Source organism: Megalopta genalis, chromosome 6 (assembly GCF_051020955.1).
Source record: "Megalopta genalis isolate 19385.01 chromosome 6, iyMegGena1_principal, whole genome shotgun sequence".
Classification (NCBI taxonomy): Eukaryota; Metazoa; Arthropoda; class Insecta; order Hymenoptera; family Halictidae; genus Megalopta; species Megalopta genalis.
Window position 1 is genome coordinate 20,863,476 of NC_135018.1, and position 26,880 is coordinate 20,890,355.

Consider the following 26,880-nt stretch of genomic DNA (forward strand, 5'->3'; position numbering starts at 1 on the left):
TATATTTCTTGTTCCGAGATATTTAATGAATCGCATTTGAATAAATTAAAAAATATTTTTACATTATGCGACATTTTAATTTATAATTTTATTAGTCTTGATTAATGGAAATTTATTATAGATATGAAATTTTGTGTGAATTTCATAGGAAAATGTTTTTAAAGCTTGAATTGACTTAGACCATTTTCAAAATTAACTGAATGTCCTATAATTGACTTAAAGTAATAAAAAATTGTGATTTTTATTTGAGCCGTTTATTTTGAAAGTGGTGTAAGTCCAATGTCATCGAAAGAAATTGTGAGTGCCGTTGCGTGGGGTATTTAGACAATACAAGTTCAGATTCGGCATTTTGAATTTCTTTAAAAAAAAGAACTTATACCACTTTCAAAATAAACGGTCCATTTGAAACAACAACTTTAACGAAATAATTCATAAACATTTATTAATCATTTTTAAAAAGTAATCCATTTTTATCATATAATTTTTATTATATAATTTCTTTAAATTGTTGACTTAGACCACTTTCATAATTAACACTAAATGAATTCCGTATAACGTTGTAATTACAACTACTATCTAAAGGTTCATTTTTGACGATATCGTGAAAATTACATTGAATAAATTTAGTTTAAAATCATGTCGTGTGAAATAAGTGATAAATTCATTTTTTTTTTAATTTTGACTTAGACCACTTTCATAATTATGGGCACAATTCATGTATGTGTATACATCTTTATACTGACGTAAAATTGAAATTTTTAAATAGTTTCGTAAGATTTAAAAGATGTAGCATGAAATTAGAATTCCCTAAAATTTATCATTTGACCATTCTTTTTTGCCAAATTACAACGGTTTACGTTTTCAATTATTTTTCGACAACTTCGTTGTTCGAATGTTTCTTGTAACCATTGTATTTACGAGAACGAGCCATGTGACTGGATAATAAGCTGATCGACGAAACAATGTATCGGAACTGAGGGGAATCAGCTGTAATTTCTATAGCGAGCGTATTAATGAGCCGTCAATTATGCACATTTACCTGTGACTCGGTTATTACAACCAAACGGGCAGCGATAATTTACGAATCCGTTGAAAAACCCTCGCGCCCGACGTTCCAGAAATTATCCCGTCCCTCGAACAAGCGAGGCGAATGATTGCGATTTTTTAGGGAAAATGTTTCGACATCCAGCAGCGACAACGTATTCGACAAGCGAACACCATTGCCACGAGCAAAAAGATTCGCTTGAATTAACTAAATAGCGGTCACGGACTCGCAAATAAATATCCGATTACCGAAATGATTTATTCGACCACACAGCCGCCACAGATTTCGCACGGAAAAACAGGTCGGCCAATGTAAAGTTGCTACAGAATGTAGAAATACGAAGCAGGGTTTCCCCAATAAATTCGGAAATTCGTAAATTCGTAAACAAGAATCACGCTTCGCTAATCGTTCTTTATAACGTCGGTTGCTGTCAAAAATGTGGTTACCATCAACCCGTTTTAAAATATTACAGGAGATATGCAAATGCTATATTGGGCGCAAATTTTCAAATAACGAAATTGTATGTTTACGCAGTTGGAATCGGTGTGTTATGGCTAGACTGCGGATTTCTATTATGCAAAATGAAAATTGTCACCGTTAATTACAAGAAATACACACTGATTTCACGTAGATGCAAGTTGTTTCTTTAACCATTTAGTTGTTGCAATCTCTTTGACAAGTGTGCAAATTACTGTAATTATATTGCATATGTTTAATTTTCTGCATATTTTGTTTAAATACAATACTTTCATATATATATATATCCTTCTTAACCAGTTAGCTGTTTTTGACGAGTACACTTCTCACGAAGAAATGCAACAAAACCAGCTAATTGGTCACAACAACATTTGTTATATTGCAGGAAGAAAACATTGAAAGTATTGATAATGAATAAGATTAAAATTATCGCTACATATTTTATATTCCGGGATTGCTGTTACCACACATATGTACCATAATTTTCCTAGATATTAATGCAACATACAAAAGTAACGTGCATTTCCGCAGGGTCGCCGGGTCAGATCACTTTCAATTTTCGCAAAGATCTTGCTGGCAACCGGCCTTCGAGCAAAACCGAGCGAATCTAACGCAATCTACACGCTGCCTGTTAGAAGGTTAAGGAGTGGTGGAATTTGATTAGCTGCGCGTGGAGTGTCCGTGACATATAGCGTTCGCGGAACCGTTAAAGGGAGATCGGTTTTCCTAAACGGACCGGCTCTACGGTGGAATATATACGACGGCCATACACGCGAAAGGGCGCAATTTATTGGACGCGGATTTGCAATTCCGAAGAGACAATTTATCGGTGCGGTAGCAGGAAACGCCGCCGTGAGATTCGCTGAGCGTGAAGAAAAGCGAAAAGAAGGAAAGAGAGCTCGCGAGTGAACCTCGAATGGGACTCACCTGCAGCTGCAGCTGCAGCGGCCGCGGCCGCCGCGGGGTACTGCCATAAGGTAGGCGGCCATGCGGCTGCGGCTGCGGCCGCGGCCGCGGTGGCTGCGCTCGCCGCTGCGCCGATGCTGCCCAACGTGGAATTTAGGCTGGAATTCAGGCTGGAATTCAAGCTCGAGCCGAGTGTCGCGTTCAAAGAGGGTGCTAGGGCTCCCGAAGGAATGGCTAGGTGGGCCGGACGGTCCTCCCCTCCCGGTCCTCCGCAATGCACCAGGGTCGCACCGCCTACCGTCATGGCCGTGCTTGAACCTAACAACAGGTTCAATGTGTACATAAACGACGCGTCATCGTTCTACCAGCAACGACTGATGGCTGGACGAACATTCTTGCCTTTCAGCAGTTAAGGGAGTAATCTAGTGTGAACGGCCTTTTTTTAGTTTTTTTTTTTTTGAAATTTTTTTGTGAAGAAATTGTAACATCTTCTGCAGCAAAATTTAGACGATTTATTTATACACGTTTCAAACACACTTACACATCTTTTTGGCTTAAAAGATGTTGAAATTTTTGGCATTGGTTGCTTTCAAACATAATAGTCCAGTTTAAAAAACATCATCGCATGATACCCATGATTACGGCCATTTTGTTCATTCAAATGAAAAAGCGTGTAAGATTCTTTATTAGTATGAGTTCGACTATAGCAGATACTAGAACGAAAGAAAAAAGTCTAAATCTAAAAATATGGCGCCGTTTTGAAATTTGATTACCGATTTTTTGATATTGATTTTGAAATTGAAATATTATTGATATTGAAATATTAGGAACCAAAATAAAAAATAAAAAATTTGATTTTTCTGTTAGTTCTAATACGGGCTATAGGCGTAAGTATAACGAATGTGCCCCTAAATTTTAAAGGCAATTTCGTTAAGTAGTTTTTGAGATATGGATACTGTTTTGAAAGAGACAGTTTCGAGAAAAACGCGTTTAAGGTTTTGTATGTAAATACTGAACAATGACAAAAAACAAACAACTTTTTTCATTTTAAGAATTCAGAGTTAGGCATATTTTTCAAACTATATTCTTCAAGAAAATGTAAAAAGGAATCTTTTTTTTCAAAAACTATTCAGAATATTCCCTTAAGTCACCTTCAGGGTATGTTCATGCTGAGGCTGCGATGAATAACATTAGAAAAATAGAATAGAATAACATTATATCTGGTTTTTTTGTAATAGACCTGTGATAATAGCCCAATTTTGGAGTCATTTCTCACAAGGATATGCGAACCTAGATTGGATCTTGATCAAAAGACGCACTGCAAGTTACATTTTAATCAAAGAATGCACTGGATGAAAAAATACATCACAGGTACGATCTGGATCAAAAGGTGCACAATAGGTTCGATCTTAATCAAAAGATACACTGCAATTTAGATCTGGATCAAAGGATGCACTACACATTCGGTCTTGAACAGAAGATGCACCACAGGTACGATCGCGATCAGAAGATGCACCACAAATTCGATCTCAATCAAAAAACCGTTAAAGTGACACGTTGATTAAGTAAAATGGTCACGATCGATTTCATTAAATTTGAAGATTGGCATACAGACAATACAAATTAGATATTATAATGTTGATACAACTAAATAAAATGGCGAAAAACGCGAGGCGGTTCTGTTTTCGCGTCTTAGTTTAGAATGCGAGATTCACTCTAATTATTAACTTCAAGTTTGGCAATACGATTTTTGATTTAACGAAAAATATAAAACAATAGAATGTATTTCGACGTTCCTATTATTCGTTGCAACTCCAACATAAATTTACCGCTTACGCTGCAATTGTACCGAATGCGAAAAGATTTATAAGGCCTTTGAACATTTTTTAATCCGTTTTAAATGCACGAACAGTATAATGTTTATAACAATTTAAGTATAAAATTGCAACATGTTCGGTGAAGATGTTATTCAATGATGAATGAAAAGTTTCGGATTTTGACGAGGTAATCGAAATACTAAGTTGTAGCTGGTTAATGAAACTTAATATCGATGAAATGCCGGGTTTGGTTGAACAAACTCCGAGCTTTGTAACTATCGTTGCAATTTCAAATAGGTCAATTTCGTTAAAATGAATCTTAAAATCTTCAAAGATTTTGTTTCCATTAAGCACAATGGTAAAGAGTACAAAATATTTCTATCTCTTGTTAAAATTAAAATACAATTCTGTTCGAATCAAAGTTATTGTAACAGAAAATTCATACTTCTCGCACTAAAAGATTGAATTTCTTTACGTGAAAATCTCGACCAGAGTTATGTCACAATGCAGTATCTGCTAATGTAATTCACCAAAATTTCTTCTGACAGCCTCCAGATCAGTATGTTTTGTCAGTATGTCTATGCACGCAAATGTTAGAAGTAGAACATCCTACCAAAATTCTTCCCGAATCTCTTGTTCGTGTCTCCCTTTGCGCAGATATTATCTGCTTCCGATAGAAATATTTCTACTCCAAAGAAAGCAGATAATGCGTGCCTACATCTAGCCGCGATTCAAGCGAAGTATTATTTTCGTTCCGACAATTCACCGAGCAGTCCTCTCATCCTGCTAGAACAGTATGTATACCATATTGTTGGCTGTCTGATCTGTATCGAGTGTCAGTCGCGCGAAAAAGTATCGATATACCTACCACGCGCCGATTGGACAGTGTCAGAATACGCAAACGATCGCGAACCATTTTACCTACTGGATAGATAATTGCGAAAATGCGATGCAATCGCATCGAGATGACTTACGCAACGCTAAAAACAGATCGTGTTGCATGAAATTTCTACTTTATCAGTAACTAAGTATTTTGGCTCATTCGCTTATTATATTGGGTCTAACAACAAGTTCAATGTTGATTTCAAGCTACAGTCTGTTTTCTGTTTAGCTCATTTTTAACAACTTTTTAACCGCTTGCACTATATCAACGTGCCACACCTTCTAGATTGAAACAAAATTAGATTCTCCTGTTATGAAAGGATTCAAGGGATGAAAGCAAGTAAAACCATAAAAGAAACAAAAATGTCCTCGTCCTATTGGAAACATTATTAAAGACAAATAAGTGTTAATCAACGTGACCGTGAAAGAAATCGTAGCAAAAGGTAGTAAAACCGTTCTGAATATTTATTCTATGTTCGTTCCTTAGTCTCGAAAACTCTAAAAATGCTGGCTGACTTTCATGTTGCGAAAGCATGCAAAACTTCGTTATTTTAATTACCGAGTCTCTTTAAGAGCTATGGATTTTAGGATTGACAATCTCCTTGGATCCTACGTTAATGGAGACATTAGACTACATTAATAATCGAGGCAACTTGATAGAAAAGTAACGCGAATTTCATTATCACGATAGAGCTGTAATTGGTAACAAAAGCAACAGAAACTCACCAAGACTGTCGGGCTGAAAATGATGATAGCTCGCATGATGCGAGGTGTGATGACTCAGGGACACATTGCGGATCGAAGTCGAAGTTTCTTGGTGTTGCAATCTCTGCCTGCCTACTGCGATCCCGACTGGCACGCCACCGGCTCCTGCATTCGATACAACGATCCCTGTGAGACAGATATGGATGCACATAAATTTCGTTTCCCATTATTGGGGTTGCTCCTCCGTCGCGCGAGATTCACATTCTCCGCTCTTTCCGTGTCATCTATAGAAAACTATAACGTGATTTCCACTTCCGGCAAAATTAGGCAACACTAGTGAACGGTCAGAGGCTGTAATGCTTCGAGTCAAACATTTATTTGAATTTCCTATATGTTTTAAGAGACTCTAATTAAAACCGCATCATGACAGCATTGGCAATGATGGAAACATTAATGTTTGTAAACACTGTCTCGAACGGAGGCAACTGCGATAGAAGAATAGACGACAACTGAATTCTTTACAATGATGAACAAGCTTTAAAGTCGATTTTCTCGAAAACGTAAGCCCCGGATAAAAAAATGTTATTCCAAATTATTTCTTATTTTTTCACGTAGAATAAACCTCTGCTCGGTTGTACTACAAATTCTGGCCCACCCTGTACATGTACACGCAAATAGTTATATTACTCATTTAGTTAAATAATGTGGAAAAAATATCGATAAACGTATTAAATTTCTTGGGCAGTGGTAATTGAAAGAAAAAATTAACGTGAGGTCAATATTATTGCAAAAAAGACACCAGACAAGGTCAATATTTCTTATTTCAAGAATTAAACAAAAACCAATCAATATTACATGTATTATGATTATAATACTATCGATAGTTATCCATGAAGAATACGTACTTATAATATAAAGTTTCATAGACATAAAAATTTGGAGATTCCAAAGAGTTTGAAAAATATACAAAAGTTTTATATTATGATATATTCCTTTTACAATATAATAAAGATGCAATAATCAAGTTACAATCATCAAAATACGATATAATAAAGATATCTGCAATAGTATTTCATAAGTTATGACACAACAACCATAAGCTTTTATATATATAAAAAAAAATGAGGGTGTCAACGTTTTTAAGCTTCAGCCTTGAACAGCTGTCAGATATTATTAATTATTAATTCTTTCCGACCCTACGAAAGATGCCAGTATGCAAAAATATTTTTGTCATAACTCCAGCAAGGGTTGAAGGCATTTCCATTCACCTATAAATAGTAGATGTATTTAAATAAATATATCAAAGTAAGATAGAGGTATGTTCTCTGATCGGAACTACCGATGATAAGATGAACGCGATCGAAAACTGTCGATAACTATCGATAGTACTATACATACATAATAGTTCTCAATCTCTAAGTGAAAGATCCTATTTCGGCGAACCAAAAATCGCGTCTCCTCCGAAACGGGTCTCTCGTCACCGCTATTCGAGTCTCCTTGCTTGTCTCGAGCTTGTTCTTTCGCGTTTTACTCGTCGTTATTTGCCGCGAGATTCGAATGACGTAACCCCGGATAAGCGTGAAGTGGCGATCGTTTCATTCGCGAATGTGCAAGTGGCCGAGTACACTTCGGTGTGCCAGGGATAGACATAGGGTCGAGACTCTTTCGAGCCACGCCTTGTGTTTGCGTCGCCATGCGTGCCACGCACCTCCTACTTAACGAGCTCGTTTCTCTTTCTCTTTCCCACCCTTTCATCCCCCTCCCCGCCGACTCGTTCCCCTCCCCCCATGACCCCCTACTCCGACCACCGCCGGTTTACTTTTTTTCTCTCCGCTCCCATCCCTTCTCCGGTTAGGTGTGTACGTATAGTCGACATAGGTGCTCCCTTTTCTTACTTCCTTAATTCCTTTTCTCCTTTTATCGTTTTGCCATCGTCCCCTCTTTGCGCCCTTCGCGGCATATCCGCGGGCTGCCAGGATTTTCGCGGAACATCCATTTACACAGCTCGAGTGTCACACCGATATAATTACTAACGATGACGTTTTTATTTTAATTTCTCATGCGTATAGAATTTTGTGATAATAATAGGGATTCCATGTCGCTGTTATTATTGCTTCACTCGGCGTTTGTTACTATCGACAGAATCTTGCAAACTGCAGATCATGTTTACTGGAAGCCGATCGATGATCTGCGCTCGATTTTGGTGATAATTAAACTGCGAATTTCATGCACATATGGCAACAATTAGTTGATCGAATACAAAACGGTACGATATAATTTAAGGAATCTAAAAATACTGTTCGGCTATAAATGATTGAGAAATAAATATCTATGTGGCTTTTGTGTCTTGTAATTAATGTAGAGCATTTTTATTTCACATGCAACTTCACAGTTTATTAATAAGAAATCCATGTTCTCGTATCTTAATAACGTGACTTTCTTTGAGTAATTCGTACTTCACGGGGGGTTCAATACTTTTGACCAAGCTTGTACGTATCCGCTTGTATTTCATACACGTCGTCATACTAATTAACGTCAACGACGTCTACCTCCTGCCTGGCGTTATTAATGATCCACAGATTCTTCAGATTTTAGTAACGGAGTATATTTAACTCTCAACGATCGTCGTAGCCATGGCGATCCCACTGCGATTCCTTCTGAGTAAACAACAGAAATCCTTGTTTTCGAGAAAACTTCACAAGCTGTGAACAATCTCCAATGAACTGCGGAGGAAATATTCGAATAATCGCGTACGCTCGATCGGACAATGTTTCCACAAAGCAGAACATTCGTTTCGCACCGCGTCACGTTCGAAAAAGCCAAGGACCGACCGACACAGCCCCTCGATAACTGCAAACGATTCGATCTCTCCCGTTAAAATGTAAATCGCTTAATTACGTGCACCGCGAACAGTGCCGCGGCGAAATTCCCTGTTGAAAAACTAGCCATTATCCGGCCGCGTACACACCTCAAGCATTCCCGTTCTAATAGCTGCAATCGATAACGCTAACGACGTTCGCGAATCCTTCGTCGCGAAACAAATACCACGCACGATCATCGAAAATCGTTTGTTCGAGTCTTCGATTCAATTGTCGATGCTCGAGCTGCGACGCAACGGCGCACAGCGTTTTAAAACTCACGGAAAACCCCGTAGTTCTGCTTAAAACTGCGTAGATCAGTGAAGATGTGAGTTAAAGTTAGATTATTGATCGTTAAACGTGTCATATTGATCATTACACGTCTTTTAAAAGTGCGTGCTGGTTTAATTCGAAATATTTCAAGCAAAATCTGATAAAATGCATTAATATGTTATACATATAGAAAAGAACGCATTTAGTCGAAGAAGTGTTGTAGCTATTGAAGTCATTGAAACAGTTATTTATTTACAGTGCTGTGAATAATTATAAACTCGAAGTAACTTTTACATTTTCAGTGATATTTAAACAGAAGTCCCGAAAAATCTATATTTGCATATGTCTATGTGTTGTACTATTTTTAATATGGAAATATACAAATATGATGTTTTGTTAAGTTTTTGTTTAAGTATCATTAAAAAAACGTAAAAGTTACTTCGAGTCTATAACTATTCACACCATCGTATGTTACGCGTTATCTAAATCATGGGCTGTAAAATGCATATTCATGAATGAATGTGAACTTAATGTTAACTCATAAAGATAACAATGAGTTGGAATAAATTGCTTACACGTTTACCATATATTTTAATCGGTAATACTTAAACCAATCAATTTTGCACGAATCAGGATAAATAAAATAAAGTATCTTTTCTTTATCTAATAACCAACTCTAACTGAAAACACTGTTGCTTTCTTACAACAAACTGCACCGAACGTTTTCATCAACGTCACATTCCAACTTTCTTTAGGACAAATGTCAAGATTTAGTACCATTCTAGTGATATTTGCTGGAGTTACAGTTATTTAGCATATTCTTCCTAATTACTTCAAAACGCACAAGTAATTTCAGTTGTTCTTTTTTTTAATCTCCTAAATGTGAACGTGATTGGAAGCTTGTCATGCTTCCGTTTTTACTGCGTATTCCACTGAAGAAGATAGGCAGAAGAAGACGCTAGAACTATTTCTGAAGTTTGTGACCGCTATATTTTATTTAACGCATGTCTACAGCAGTTTATTACATTAAGAAGTGATGATTTAACGTTGGCGACAAGCTACCGTTTTCTATAGCATTATTATTGGTCGAAAACCCTGCAGATACTTTATAAGATGGTAGGACAGTTATGGCTTGATCACTTCACAGTAATGTGGCGTTTTCGTACAATAGAAATGAAACAGAGAGAAAATGATCCTACATTATGGAAATAGAAATAGCTTACTTATGCATCCAAGTGACGTATCTTTGAATAGCCTGAAGAAGAATCTGTAGAAAATGTTGAGCAATTATTCTGCACGATGTGTTATTTTTGTACAAATAAACGTTAGATATCTACTTGTGCTTTAAATAATATTTGTGCTTTAATTATAGCCAAACTTTATTAATTTTTTATTTACCATTTTAATTCTAACTCTATCAAATTCTTAATTTACTTTCCCATTTATATCAGTTTAGGAACATAGTGTCTGTCCTCATGAATTTATCTTTTACTTTGTATCTAGATTGTACCATCAACTGGAATTAATCTTGTCAGTCGAGCAACTTTTTAATCCTTTCAGTCTTACAATAGTTCGGCCAGTTCGTTGAAATGTTTTGTTAACCCGTTTTCATGCGTCTTTGCACATTTTCTAGGCCTTCACTGATACAATAATAGCTGCCATTGTGTTTTCGAGGTTTTATTTTTAAATCTCTGCTACAATCTTTACAGCATTATTCACAACTGTCTGGATAATTGTGCATAAATTGCATCGTTTGGCGCAACTCCAAAGTACAATAACATATGTCCAGAGAGCCGTCTTAGCTAATAGGCACCTCAGGCGTTCTGCCTAGAATTTCCCCCAAAAAATTGAGGACTATGAAATCTTCGAGGGCGTCCGGAAACAGTAATAAATGAAAAAACCGACGAATATAATTATGACAGTATAAAATGGCGATGTTATATTAACATACGGACAAGAATCTACACATGTGGAGATTGACAAAATTGTTCGTCATCTACAAAATAGAGCCCTGCATCATGGTATACTGTCAAGGAGAGGAGATACTGCTGAACTGAAAATTTCGCACACGCAATTAAAGACAACCTAATTATATAGCGATATTCACGAAATAATCAAGTTAATTATCCGATACGAGCACCCATTATCGAAGACTTTGTAAATAAACTTCCATGCAGATTCCTATTTTTAAAAACCATCAAAACCAGAATCGATCTCATCGTTTTCTTATGCATTTTAAATGTTTCTGAACGCTATAAATGCATGTAGATCTGCAATCTAGTGCACACTACTTAACGCTAGATAAAGAATTGCGTTTGGAGCACGAGGCATTACGAAGCGGTGCCATTCCGTGAACATGACATAAGCGAACCACAGCAGTCGGTGTCAGTCACGGGCTAGACCAGGCATGGGCAATAAACGCTCTTTGCTCTGGGAGCGCTCTAGATTGCCCCGAGAGCAACGCTTCAGGGCAAATGACGTCAGAATCATACCGAGGAGTGGGGCTCTCTTGAACTTTCGAGTTTGGCAACGACGGAGATGGAGAACTCTCCACCTTTCTCCCTCTGTTCCCACTCTCCTGAACAAATGTAATTTTGTTACCCTCGATTTCAACACAAAATCACACCTTTTTATGTTTCAGATAATATATTTTTCTAAAAGACGTTTATTATTATTTATATTATTTCTAGTAATAATTTGTTAGGTCTGAATGTATTCTTTCAAGTAGGAAGAAAATTCTATTCTTTTGTCATCGATATTTAACGCTAGAACAACCTCCTTCTATCCTTTGGCATAAGTAACATTATGGAATTGCGGGCAACCTAAAATAAAATCTTAATAACTAAGATATTATTATAAAAGATTAATAAAAGATTATTAAAATCTTTCTGTTATATTGATTTACTGCGATGAAGGTCGATGAGTAAAATGAAGGGGGTGCTACAGATCAGATTATTTATTTGTCGAAGACTTGATGAAATTTTACATTCTGAATGAAAAAGTGGAAATTTCTATTTGTAGAAATATATGTACCTGATCACATCATTAGAATTCTTCTTCGCGATGGAATAAATTCTGCATTAAATCTTTTCTTTTAAGGCTTTCAATTATTAACTCTTTCTTGTTTAATCGGTTTTATTAAATCGTCAATGCTTAGATAATCTTTATTAAATCCGGACTATTAAATTGTCTTTATGAAATCTTTACTCTCGAATCATTTTTATTAAACCTTTTTTGTTAAATCTTTTTTATTATGTCGTTATTGTTATTTCGTTTTTGCCAAATATTTTCATCCGTAGAGAATCTTTCCAATTAAATCGTTTCTACTAAATCTGTTCCGTGAAATTTGTCCAATACCACTTAAAACTGACGTATATAACGTAACAAGACTGGTCTACGGGACTTTGTTTTTCTCTCTAAAACGTGTCGACCCACCCCAATCAATAACGAACCATTCGGTCGCTATCGGTTTACAAAACATTTTAACGGAAAAACTCACCGTTTTCCGACTTCGGCGGGACTGGCTCGATTTTCACAGAAGTGGTGGTCGCGTGAAGAGAGGTCGAGACCTCGGCGACTTGACACGGCACCGAAGTCAGGGGCTCCCTCTTCACTATGTTGCCAGCACCATTGGCATTGCCATTGCAATTCGCGTCCTGCCCGTTCCAGGACGAGGCAACCGGCAGCGTCCTGCTGCAGCCCGCGTCGGAATGTACCACCTTCGTCTTGCCTGGAATTTGCGAAGCCAGTCAATCGTTAGAACGAGAAATCATCTGCGGCGATTCGACAAAAAGTGGACACCTCTTGCACGCTATTAAAATTCTTCAGTAAGCGTTGGTCTTATAATGACATCTCAGAGATGTCATTGAAGAGCCACTCGAGTCTAATTTCTTTCTTGCAGTTCGAGAATATTTTTATTGCCGAACCCACGGTTGATGCAGCAATACTTTCCAGATACGTTTTGTACCAGTTAATTATCCTAGTTTCTAAGACCTCTATACACGACATCGATCAATTGACATTAAGTTTAAAGCAATAGAAATGAAATAGTAAGTACTGGTATAATAAACTTTCACAGAATCCTATTATTGTATACATACGCAGAACGATGCCGCAGATACGTTATTAGATGTAGGTTTCGAAATAAAAGCGAAAGTAAAACAGATGAAGGAGCTCGATCCTGCGCGAACAGAGCTTTTAATTGACTGTACGATATTTGCTGATATAGTTTCACCAGCTTCTTAAACTTGCAAAAGTTCTTTCGTCTGTGATTTAAATCATCTGAAAACAGTTCAAGAGCTCCAACGATTTCGCTGGGAAATCTTCGACCACCCACTTCACAGTCCTGACCTCGCTCCGAGTGATTACCTCATTTTTCTGCATTTCAAACACTGACGTGTACTGCTTTGAAAATCGCGAAGAATTGAAAAACTGCGCTATCGGACGATTTAAACCAGCGATTTTCAACTACCTGTCTAGGAGAAATTTCCTACCCATCTACATCCCTGAAAAAGTTCTTGCTGCGTATTTCTCCTCATTTCACCGATTCGCGGATATGAAAGAATTTAAATCAGTAGGGAAAACATTTTTTTTAACAAACTTCTGCATTGATCTTCTAATCAATTGAGACGAATACATCGAATTGCTATGCTGTTATAGGGAGATATAAAGTTCTACGATATTGAAAATAGAAAATTAGAATCGGCTGAGGTTATAAAAAGCTACCAGGTTAACTAATTTCATGGAAATGTACGAAAACTTATTAATTTATTTAATGAAATCAATTTTTATCAAGGAAGATAATACTTCGTAAACTGTTCATGTGAATATTAATGGATGTACAATGATATTGTACATTTAATTGCTCAATGATATTGAGTAATTAAATTACTCCGATTTTGTGTGGCTGTTGAGTGTGATTGTCCGGCAGTGTGACAGTCTTCATCAAACATACTGAAACAAATGATCCTGCAGCTCGAAAGAGCCTTACAGATAGCACCATCATTGATCATAGTAATGCATCTACACTACCTACTGACGGCAAGTGAATATGTGTGCGTGTGAACCGCTTACTTAGATGAAATGTATGTAATTCGACGGTCATAAATATATTCTATAATACACGATCTTATCGTGTTTATTAATTGTTCCGTGACTCTGAATCACACATCTTCGACTATCTATCGCATACACCACAATTCTGAAGGAAAATCCCTGGTAACTTGAAATTATAGCATGGTAGCATATCGCGGATTTCTCGAGGCTTTCCATCGAATTTTCACTGACGCCGAAAAACGTGTACCTGCAGGGATATTTATGCAATCGGTCGATCGGAGTAGTGTCTCGCGAGCAGATCCGCGAGACAAAATTCGCAACGAGGTCAATAACTGCGCGAGCAACGCAGACATTAATTCCGCGAGCCAGCGGTTCTATCGGGAAAAAAGAAGGATCTTGATGGTATCGTCCGTACCGTGAACATTTATGCCAGCGAACGCGGCCCAAGAGAATATTTGCCTTACAATGTACACAGCGTGCGCGCTCGTAGCTCGCTCGCTCGACAATGAAAACATTTATATCGTCCAGCACTTTGCGACACAAAGTAGTGGGAATTATATGGCCAGCGAACATCCTTTCCGCCGTGGCTTCCGTGAATTTCGTTGTCCCGGACACACTGCCGGGCTCTTTGTGTCACGCTGGAACGATCAGGATGACCAATAACTTTGCGAATGAAACGAGACTTTTATGGCCGACCTACAATTTGACGAGCTTTCACGAAACTCTGTCACGTTCGGAACGCGTGAACTGCGCGATACCAGCTGGCTTTCGTTTAAGGCTTAAACTTTAAGCCACCCTTCGGTTACGGTGAATCCGTCCTCTGACGAACTCACAGATAAGGTAGAACAATCGGAACGGGTGTATAGAGACGGGAAAGAATATCGCCGAATTCGCGAAAATCTATTTATTCGGTTGGTGCGTATAAAATTTCGGATTTTAGAATGAATAGTAAGAATGTCGTACATTTTTTTTGAAAGATGTGCATTTAATCAAACTATAACCTATTTGCTTTGACACACGTTTCCCAAAGAGTTTTCAACGTATAAATGCCATTTTGAAAGAAGTTTCGGTCTTCGGAATGAATAAACTCAGCTCCTAAGAAGATGACACGAATATCCGCAGAATTCAACGCTGCTACGAAGCTCAAAATAAATGACAAAATTATAGAATTTTTCAAAAATTCTTTTTGCCAAAATATGACGCCAGCGATACACAATAAAACTGTACAACTTCAGAAATAAGAACATTACATAAGAAGGGGTGCAAGCACTTACACGTACCAAATATCTGACATTTCATATGCACCAACCAATACAAACTAGTTAGACGTCCGATTCGAAGTTAGACGTCCGAGAGATTCGAATTCATGTAACAGTGTAATAATGTATGTATATCGTCTGGTACGCGTCTCCGCGAAGCTCGACGTAGGAAATGTTGTTCCATCTCCGACTTATTTTTCACGCAAAATCACTGGCTGTCACGTGAGACCGCATAACTTCCAAGACGAAATATCACGCGTGACGAACACGATGTTCACGGAATGCTATAGAAATATTGGTTCAGCCCGGCCGCAGCCGCTTGGAATTGCACGGCGAGCATAGTTTTCACGGTATTCCGTGTGATTTACCGATTGTCAGCAGAGTTTCGATAACGAAGAGCCTCGGCCAGCAAAAGTCGTCGTCGCTGCGGCTGTTCTCCCGAACAAGTAGTCCGCCGTGGGAAGCATCGGCTGAGCCACGTGGTGGAGTGGAATGAATCATGAAAACGAACCGTAAAACTGGCGTAGCGTCGGGGATACCAAAGAGTACACATTGGAGAGAAGAAGCGAGACAAAGAGAGAAAGAGGGAGGGAGAGAGAGAGAGAGAGAGAGAGAGAGAGAGAGAGAGAGAACTCAGTCGGTTCTTACAGTAAATATAGAAGCCAGAGAATCTTGCGTAAGCTCGTCCCTCCTTCTCTCTCTTTTCTCATTTTCGTGTCTCCTTTTTCAGCGCGAAAGCCTGTTCATCGGTTGCTTCCTCCTACTATGTTTGCCGCTCTTTTTTACCCCCTTATTTGAAAACCACTTCTTCTCATTTGCGTCTTTTTCCTTCCGTCCACGTTGCTTTTTGCCTCTTTTGCTTCTTTTTTCTTCCTCGACCCTGTCCTCCTCTTCCTCCCCGCTCTCTCGCTCCAACTCTCGACTTCACGATTTTTTCGCGGTACCAGTTCGTCCGTCCTCTACCCTCTTCATCGTTTCTTCAGCGTTCTCGGCCACTCCCCTCGCTTCTCTTCCGTTCTCCACCGGTTTTACCCTCTTCACGTTCACGTCCGAGCAACCCGCGTCATCCCCTCCCCTTCTGACTCGGACAACCGACACGTTTTCGTGTTGCGGAACACGCGAAGGGAGTCGCTGCAAGGTCGTCAATTGCATCAGCGTCGTCGGTCGCATCGGCAGCTTCCTGGTTCCCGGGAGTACGCGCCATTTTGTCGTCGGAAACTAGCGTGAACGGCCATTCTCGATGATCTTTCGACGCTCGACAGTAAGGAAATACAAGCTACACGAATCTTCATCACGAACTTATTCATTTCTTGCGACATTATTAATCCCTTGCACCACGATCTCTTTCATAGCTGTGTTAATTAGCACTTGTTTGTCGCCAATAAATTCTTAGACGAGACAATTTATATTTTTTGAATGCCCACCTTTAGTTTCATCTTTAAATATTGATCATCGAGGAGTAGAATTTTATTTCGATTTAGAAGAAGTACCATAGCATCTAGATTTAAGAGATTATATCCGAAAGCTACGCAACGAATCTGACATGATATTATAAGGCAAGAGATTAACCTCTTGCATTACGATCTTTTCCATAACCGAGTTGATTATCGCCCCTTCATTCTTAACCCTTTGCAATCGAAGCCATTTTAACTCTAAATCCAAACTAGTTTTTCTGTTGTATTCCCATTTTATATGACTGATAGTCTATTTTATGCATATGATACTCAGTTTTGTGATTCATGTAACAGTTACACTTTCAACAGTTTTTTCTTAATATAAACAAATTTCATAATGTAAAAATTATTTTGGGACGCGGTGCAACAAAGGATTGATAGTAACCCTGACAGAGCGAGACAATTGTTTTTCTTTTATGTCTTCATTTACTTTGATTCCTAGATCTTGATCACAATAAAATCTGTTTCGATTTAGAAGAAACGAATAACATTCATTTAGTCGATTATTAATCTTTATCACGAGTCTGACTCGTTGTAACGCAAAGGATTAAATCAATGAAAGATCGATGTAGTTCCAGTGCAAATAGTTTTCAAATTGAAAAGTTTCAGTGCTGTTTTCAACAATTATCTTTGTTTCAGCACTGGAATTTGGAAGCTCCAATAGTCTTTACTATATTTTCACATTTTGCCACGAACTCATTATATTAGCACAAATGTTGAAATAATAGTAATAATAGTAATATAAGCTAAAACTATTGATTTGTAGTACATTAATCCCACTTTCATATTCTGAAACAGCATCCTCGTTATATCAGACGTAAACTACCCGCGACAGTTATCGTTTTTTATAAATAAATATTGTATCCATGAATGTAATCATGTTTTGTGGTTTCTTTTATTAATCCTGAAACGCTACTCGTGCACTATGTTTCCATTGTTATGAAATAATTATCAGATTTCACCAAAATATCCGTTGACTTTTCGAGCACGGTGTACAGTTTTATCGATCATGTAAAGCGAATAGTATGGAAGTTTCATCTGTTTACCGCTGGAACTAAGTGGACAAAATTGACAGCACCATTTTAAACTGAAAAATGCATCCTGTTAAATACGTTTACTTCGTTCAGCCGAACTTTCGGTAAACTCTGATTACGGATAAAGGCAAGCTTCGAGGGCAATCACATTAATTTTCCCAGATGTAAAACTCGATTACGAGAGTGGCCGAACATCATGTGTGTAGCAAACATTAAAAGTTGAACCTGGCCCTTTGGGCAGGATCGATTACCCAGGAGAAGATCGCGGGCTGGAAACGCCAAAGCCCGTGTGTCCGATCTCGTTCTCTTATTTTAAGAGCGTCGCCTCTAAGCGGTTCGTTCGGATGAAATTCGGGGTCCGATCGTAAACCTCGGGCTGGATCGTTAAAAAGCACGTCACAGTCGCGTCGGCTCGGGAAGATGGGACGGAGCTTAAAATAAAAGAACCGGGAAGAAGACGATCGTCTTCTATACGTACCACTGTTCCTGCAAACGCAGGGCTGCCTAGTCGATTTGTTCTCCAGTTTCACCGGCTGACCTTGACTGGGCAGGAAGGCCTCTCGTTTCTTGCCGATGGCCTGAACGACCTGATTGCCGGTGGTCTGCTCTGCCCCCTGCATCACCATGGTGCTCGTCGTCGAGCTCGTCGGGCACGACGTGCCGTTCACGGTAACCGAGCATCCGGTAGTCGAACCTGTCGGCGACTGATACTCCTGGAGAACCACACCCGTCGTCGGTACCACGTTGCCCGTCGAATTCGGTGACGAGAAACTGTTGATCGTCAGGGTCGGCGTGCTCCCGGTGACCAACGATAGTTGCGGCGAGAACGTGTTTTGATGCAGGCCACCTGTTCAAAAATTCGTTCATTCGTTTTATACATTTCAGTCGACGTGTTATGGGGCAGATGCAATTTTGGCTTAGAGATTAACCCCTTGCGATTCACGATTCCTTTCATTACTGCGTTAATTAGCACTTCTTCGTTCGGGTTACGACGGGTATATTCGACGAAAACAGCTAACTGCTTAACCGTTCGAGTCCCCAACAGCGCGATCACGCTATTTAGATTTTATGTCGAAAAATCCCAGGACATTTCAACGCTATGGATAACTGACGGTGCACTCACAAACTGTCGAAGTAGAAAATTCTCCCTGATTGATGCTCAGATTGTGCACAAAACTGGACAATTTGAGAATAAGAGATACGATTATTCTGTTTTTGTAGTTGTTGACAATCGGTAACTATAAAAACTAGCCAAATTGTCCATTTTTACGTACAATCTGAGCGTCAATTAGGGAGAATTTATTGTACATCGCATAGCTGTTCTTTTTTAATGTAAATAATATAACTAACACATTTTGTATTTCACTGTTATCTTTTCAATAATTTGTATTGAATAAAACTTGAAATATTAATAAATAGTACGCATATTACGACAAGCGCTATCGCGGTGTTCGGCATTTTTTGATCGTGTTTTCAATGGCCCCTGGGACTCAAACGGTTAAGAAAGATACAGGACAGTGGAGCCGGTTACTGTGGCGTGATAAATTGCTGTGGCTTTGGTTTATTTTCCGGCATAATTACTTTTATATTTATCGGATAAGACATATTAAATTTTTCTGTTTAAAAATAAATAAAATAAAAGAATAAAAAAATTAAATATATTTTATTCGATAAATATAAACATAATGCCTCGAACATAATGCCTGTAAATAATGAATCTCAGCAAAACCTTATCGAGGTTGCTCCGGTGTATAAGACAAGTTACTAAAAAAAGGCAACTTTCAGATGTTATCTCGAACATATTTCAAATTTTCATTTTAACAACATTAGAAATGGTTGAGAAACGACTGTAACATCAAGCTTTGATATCGAAAATTAGCCTCGCATCAAGCAATAATTATTTTTAAATGATTCAAGCTCGAGATCAATTCAGGCGCAGACCAATAGGAACGTTATCAAAAACGAAATTAATTTCTAATCTCACGGTATGTAAAGCAAACAATTGTAAGAACATGACACAATGGTATTCGTTTGTCCAACTTCATTCGAAATCTGAGCAAATTAAGTTTTCTCCTCATGCATTCTTTCTGAAGACCACTCTATCCGATCTCAGTCTCTCCTCGCAATATCACGAGTCTAAATTTCAAGCATCCTTTTCATACAAATCCGCTGCGCACTATAATTTTCTACCATCCGCGAGTTTCCATCCTCCCCCCTTCATTCAAACGCACAGCGAAAACTTTCATCTTAGAGTAATTCTCTTAATTCTCGTCTTACTACTTTTCTTCGTAATCAGCCACGCTTTTCAACAGTGCGCTTGGTAGTCAGCAATTGCAATCGTCAGCGTTACCCTACTCTCGCAATGTTCGGATGCCATTGGTTAGTTCTCGAGTAATAATTTTCGTTCTCACGCCATCGACACCATTTCAACTTTCCTCTTTTGCTATCGCCGCCTTTGCATTTAATACGTCGAATGTCGCGTCGGTCACGTACGTATAACACTAATTTTTAACTAGCTTTTGAAATTTATTTTTATTGTAATATATTGAACAAACCGAATGTTATTAATATTTTTTAATTTCATCTGGTTAATTTCAATTTTCTAGGACCAGTTTCATTAATTAAATGACTCTGATAGTGCGGGAACTTTTGGCGTTGATATTCGCCACTTAACGTGTAAAAGTTATCATTTATGTGTACCTTGTTCCTCCTCTTCCATAAATAATAAAGACGATACAATAAAAATAGAGTACAACATTGAATATTTCAAAAACGTTCTCCAGAGATTTATTGCTTTCGTAAAACAAGATTCGAAGCATTTATCTTGTCTTTTCATACGCAGACTGCGCATCGCGAATGTGATTTATTGTATTTCATGCAATACTACCAGGCTTATGCTCGTACAGTTGAAAAGTCCACATTTTTAATTGTTTCCTCGCCACTGCCGAATTCTGCATACACAATGGAACGCAAACGAAATATAAAAACCATTCAATCTGACCAACATTGTTACATTGTATGCATTCTATATATTGTTTGAATACTGCGAAAAGAAACACAAAAATTCGACATTTTTGCCGGTTTATATGCTGAAAATTAAATTGGAAAAACTCTTTTTTATCGCGAGCGTAGAAACCAGTAACCCGTTTTCTACAATATTTTGTAATTTACTACAACAACAATTTAGCCACATTTGTGATCCTCTGCAACAGTTAAACAATAGTTCCTTCAGTTTTTTCGGGCATAATTAACTTTATATTTATAATAGATGTTAAATTGTTTTATTCAAAAACAAACAACATAAAATAAGAAGGAAATTGCCTATGCCATCTTATCGGACAATTAACGGAAAAAGAATGTTAATTAGGAAAAGATTGTTCGAGCTAAGATCGTGGCAACTTATCTTCTCTCCTCAGATTTTGTACAGAAGATCGAGTACACGGGGATGCAAATTACGCTGAAAATTACTCACCATGATGCAGATGATGAAGACCGGTCAGGTTGAGCGTGTGCTGCGTGTGTTGCGTGTGCTGAGTATGTTGCGCGTGATGTAAACTGCCAACGTTCACACCGACACCTTGAAGACTGAGCGCCTGTTGACCCGGAGGAGCCAAACTGGCCAAATTCTTGGCCAATAGTTCGAGCTGCGTCACAGGGACAGGGCTGTAGGGTGATCCAGGTGGTGGCGTGGGAGCTCCCCAGGTGTAGCCACCCACCCCGACCCCAACGGCGGCGGAAAACACGCTCTCTGAAACTACAGAATCCAACGATTAATCAATCGGCTGCTCCCTCGACCCTCTAATCGTGCGAGGCGACCGTCTACGTTGCTCTAATCGAATCGAACTCAATTCTTCCAATTAGAAGAACTTCGAGTCCAAGATTTTCACGCATCAAACAATGGCTCATATTCTTTTCCACTTCTCAAATTACGCGCTGATCTTTGAGCATTGGCATTCTCAAATGAACAGATGGTATATTGGAACTTGTTTCTTATATTTTGTGTTATTCGTACTCGTTTGTGATTATATAATCACTATATAATAATTGTAATACCATTCTGATTTTTGATAGGTCAAGCTATGCGTTAACAATATAGCCGCACAACTTTTTTGCCGATTTTCGATACATAAATACCTTCGTTTGTAAGAAATAAAAATAATCACGTCTGTATTGTATTTCATAGAAAATAATATTACTTTAAACCAACATATACATACACACAATATGCATTCACTATGATGAATTTTAACTCTCTAGTTTCAGTTTGGTTAGTCAATTTATTTAGATTATATAGGAATTTTTCGAGTTGATTTTCAGCACTTAACGTGTAACGACTGAACAGCAAATCAAAAATTAGATAAAACAAAAACAGTATCGCAAGAACTTCTTACTTTTTAACTAGTGAACTCTCATTTAGCGTATAATTAACAACTCTCACGTGTACACGTGTAATTAATGTTCACGTGTTTTGATCCGTGTCATTTTTAACACACGTGTACGTGTGTATTCCAGTATACGTGTACGTCCACCCGTGTATTTCTATGCTACTAATATATCCATATTTTATTTTGTGTGATTATTATAATCGAAAGCGGAACGTTGCTTAATCGGATTAAATCTGATCAAGTCTGTTCAGATATGCGGTTCTTCGGATAAAATTGGACAACGGAAATCTATTTTGTGAATACAATATAAAACAATATTTTTCCTCATATTATTTGCATGCATAAAGAAATAATTGCGCAAAATAAATAATGTTAGCGGTACAAGTGTGCTAAAATACACGGATCTATACGCGTATAAATTTGGTACACGTGTACACGGATCACCGTATATATGTATAAAATACACGTTCAAAACCGTGATCTCTACTTTCAACGAAGCATAACCCTTTCTTGAGCGAATCGAATGAAAGGAAGGGTATTAGAACATTGTTTTCTACACAATCAACTATCTCAGAAAGCAACAATTTTATAGTTCTCATACAATTTTTTAAATCGACTTCTCGCCATCTTTTCTGTCCAAATACTCGACTGTGTGCTGTATCGAACCTAGGGACAAGTTAAACCGACGAAACGAGTGTCGGGCGTCGTTTAATCGCGGAGAGGTTAGACAAAAGACACCGCCGCCGCTAGTAAAGTTTCCAACAAACAGCAATTTTTAATTAAAGAAAACGATTGTCGTGCGCGCGGTGGATCGGCAGGAGGTCGCGCAGCACCTCCGCCGGAGAAACATGACAGAAGTTAGCCAGTGGATTGCCGGCTCGAATGGATCTCGCTGGAATCGTTCCCGACTTGGACTTTCGATCGTAAATCAGCATCCTCGTCCTGGGGATCGTTCGTGTCTTCGTACGCGTAGCCGGAGAAGCTCCGCGACCGAAGCACCGGTGGCTTAAGCCGCTTGCGTTTCCTGATTTCGCGAACGTTACGACGCGTCCACCCATCCCTCGGCTTTATCCAGTATTCACCGAATTTGTATGAATATTAAAGTTGCCGAGTGACGCGTCGCCCGGTGGGCTTATTGAAATTTATCGCATTAGTTGCTCGCCGTTTTCGATAAATATGCAATAAACGGACGGCAGACGAATAAATGGAAAATCCATGCAAATTCATTTAAATTGCTCGCGATACACCTCGTTCCCGGGAAAAAGAGAAACGGAGAAAGATAACGGGCCGAGCGAGAAGGGAAATGCAACCGATCTTCTCTCTTTATATGCTTCTTTTTTGTTTTGTTTTTTCACACCTAGCCCTGTTATCCTTTCGCTCTAATCCACGAAACGCTTCCGGGCGAAGTGTGTTTGCTCGCCGATTCGTGCCCGCTGAAATCTTGTTCTCTTTGCTTAAACGCTCCACGATTTTTTTTGCTATCGTCCTAAAAAATTATTTACCATTTAACTGCCGCGTTACTCATGTGTGGGAGACGGTACTTCTTCCTCAGATTGGAAAAAAAGTGTGTTTTACGCTAATCTATAATATTATTCCCAATTCGACTGGGATCCGCCGAATGTAATAATGTCGAAATAATGAATGTCATGGAACATGCGTCGACAATCTATGATCCGCGTCACCAAGTGACCCATTCGATCATTTAACAATTACATTTGTTTTTGTAATAATTAGAATAGTAATTAATAATATGTATAATATAATTTATAATATAAGTGTATAATATAATTTATAATATAAGTATATAATATAATTTATAATATAAGTATATAATATAATTTATAATATAAGTATATAATATAATTTATAATATAAGTATATAATATAATTTATATTATAAGTATATATTATAGTATATATATATATATATATATATATATATATATATATATATATATATATATATAAGTATATATTATAAATTTATCTTAATATTCACTAACAAACTGTTTTAAAATGCCGAAAAAAGATTGCCGACACTTACAGAACGTAACCCTTTCAATTTTAATTTGGTTAAATAGAATGCTTAATTTTATGAAATTTTTGAGATTGCTGGTGACACACACTTCTTTTAATCGGAGATGACGCGTAAACTCTTTCTTTTATTAATACAATATGCATCTAGAATTTAATCTTTTTAAGCTAACCGGCAGATTTGATGTAATCTGGTATATCCTGCGTGAGGGAACATCCAATGATACTCCTTGCAGACGCGTGAATTTGTCGCTTATAATTTGTTATCAGCTTTAGAGAACTTCTCATTCGAGCCTTAGTTTAATGAATATAGAGTGCAGGACAACAAGATAGCACACTTTAAAATTAACGTAACTTTTATTTATTTAACATTACAACCAAGATTTTGTTTCTATACAAATTTGAAAAATACCACTATAAACGTACACAAATGAAATAGAATTAAATTTCGCCAGTCTAAACAATTTTATTTGAGAAAAAGAAGAAATCTTACGTTTTCGAGAAAATTGAGTTTGAAAATTCGCTAAGATACGGTTCGTTGAGCGACATACAAGTGCCTATAGCCGCAAGGGCGTATATACAAAGCATACTTTCAAACTCGATTTTCTCGAAAACTAAGTCTCAAACAAAAAAAAGTTATTCTATATTTTTTTCATGTTTTCTTTATAAGGAATCGCCCGATGCCCGCTTGTACATAGTTTCAAGGACACGCTGTATTTTTCAGCAGAATAATGTCGCAGCACACACTGCGAAAGTAGTAAAAAGAGTACTTTTCCCGAGAAAAGAATCGCGTTTTGGATTGGTCAGCAAGGTCATATCGTTGAAAATTGTTACGGAAATCTCAACCAAGCTGTATATGCAAATGGCAGTCAATTTTAAAGCATTGCCGAATGAAAAGGATGTATTCAATATGAGTGGGAACAATTACTAGAAAAAATTATTAGAAAAACTCTATAAATGTTTGCCAAAGATAATAATGACTGTTAATAAATGTAAAGGAGGAGCAACAAAATATTAAGCATTAAATATCATTCGTTGTGCTTTATCGCTATACATTATTTTTAATTAAATGTGTCATCATTCTGGCACACCATATTCCTATATAAAAATTCTTTCTTTTTTCAAATAAAATTGTTTAGACTGACGAAATTCAATACTATTTCATTTGTGTATGTTTATAGTGATATTTTGCAAAATTTGTATAGAAACAAAATCTTAGTTGCAATGTCGTTTAATTTTAAAATGTGCTATCTTTTTGTCTCGCACTGTACAATTGTTTCATGTTATTGCTTCCTGGTATGTTGTATTTACATTGATTATGGTAAACTATTGTTAGGGCAAATCATGAATGAAAAGTCAATCGGTCAGTTGAAAGGTTAAACATTAAATTTCCATTCATCAACCACTCGATATTCGAACTAGTTTAAATTCACAAAGGAGAATCGCAACCCGTCGAGCAATTTCGTGGGAAATAAAGAGAAATATTTTGTAAGTATACAGATTGTGCAACAGTTAAAAAATACAAAGAAACTTTCAGATGTAGGAGGAATTGCTTTACCAATAATCGGTAAACACTGCTCCTTTTTCGCAGTGTCATTTTCTTCTCAATTCATTTTTCTTTTCTTGCAAATCTTGCAAGAAATAATATTCTAGAATCAATTAAAATATTGTAAAAATAATCAAGGCGTATAACGTGTTTTTCAATTGAAAGATAAAACAAAATTGAATGAGAATGAACGTTGTTTTCATGTTTCAACCGCGAGAATCAGAAACCAAATTTTGACTTCCTCGCTGTTCTTTCAATACAGTCACCTGTTCGTTCTACGAACGATCCGCAGCATGAAATTTGGTAAATCTCACAAGACGACTCAAAGGAACTGTAACATCGTTTAGCCGGAGAACAGCTTTGCCGCAAAAACGATCGAAACGAAAAAGGAGGAAAGCGAGACGCGCGTGTGCTGGAGACACGCGAACGGGTTGTGGTTCGTCCGCACGGATTTGCATTGTGTAGGAGATAATTGAAATCTCGGGTTCGCGGTACGAGATTCGATTTTAGACAAGACGCGGCGGTGCATGGTGTGGCGTCAAGCTAAGAGTCATACTAACCGGCATTCGTGCAGGTATTTCTAGCTGACGGCGATGCGACGCTTCGAACGGTAGAAAATTCCAAAATTTCGATTATAAAACAAAGTATTCGCCCTTTGCATTCAGATGTCGCCAATACGGTGACACTATATATTCATATCGAAGTTGCATTTCATTTAATCATTATTTTTTGTTCGTACTGTAAAGCAATCATGTAAAACACACAAATATAAAATTTGCTCTGAGTAGGTATATCCAAAAAATCTGTCGAGTTTATTAGAACCACCAAATCAGTTGAAATGACCGGTTTCTGATTTTTTCATTTACAGTTCTTAAATTATAAGAATGTTTCTATGAGAAATAATTTTATTTCAATCTGTGTATTAGGCTCGTATAGCTTGTTCAATTACCACCATATTGCAGTCAAAATTGAATTCTGCAAATCAATTTTTACTTTCTTTTGTATTCTTGTATTAATTATTATATCTCTTTATGTAATAAGCTTAAATACAGTGCACAATAGTGTAGTTTTTAAAGGTATGAATATACCTTTTTAGTTGGGTCTATAGAACCCGAATACATATGTACCATCAGTGTAAGTTTTTATGATC

The 26,880-nt window shown here is 37.6% G+C and overlaps 1 protein-coding gene across 4 annotated transcripts in view; it reads right to left on the bottom strand.

Moving 5' to 3' along the window:
• Positions 1–26,880, bottom strand: part of wge (BAH domain and coiled-coil containing protein winged eye) — a 178,124-nt gene that overhangs the window by 23,716 nt on the left and 127,528 nt on the right. For all 4 annotated transcript variants that reach the window (XM_076522941.1, XM_076522940.1, XM_076522938.1 and 1 more), the window contains 5 exons: positions 21,238–21,519; positions 18,244–18,612; positions 12,463–12,693; positions 5,854–6,018; positions 2,450–2,746 (listed from right to left, as the gene is read on the bottom strand). In XM_076522941.1, the coding sequence (XP_076379056.1) occupies positions 2,450–2,746; positions 5,854–6,018; positions 12,463–12,693; positions 18,244–18,612; positions 21,238–21,519 (1,344 nt within the window). The remainder of the gene's footprint in view (positions 1–2,449; positions 2,747–5,853; positions 6,019–12,462; positions 12,694–18,243; positions 18,613–21,237; positions 21,520–26,880) is intronic.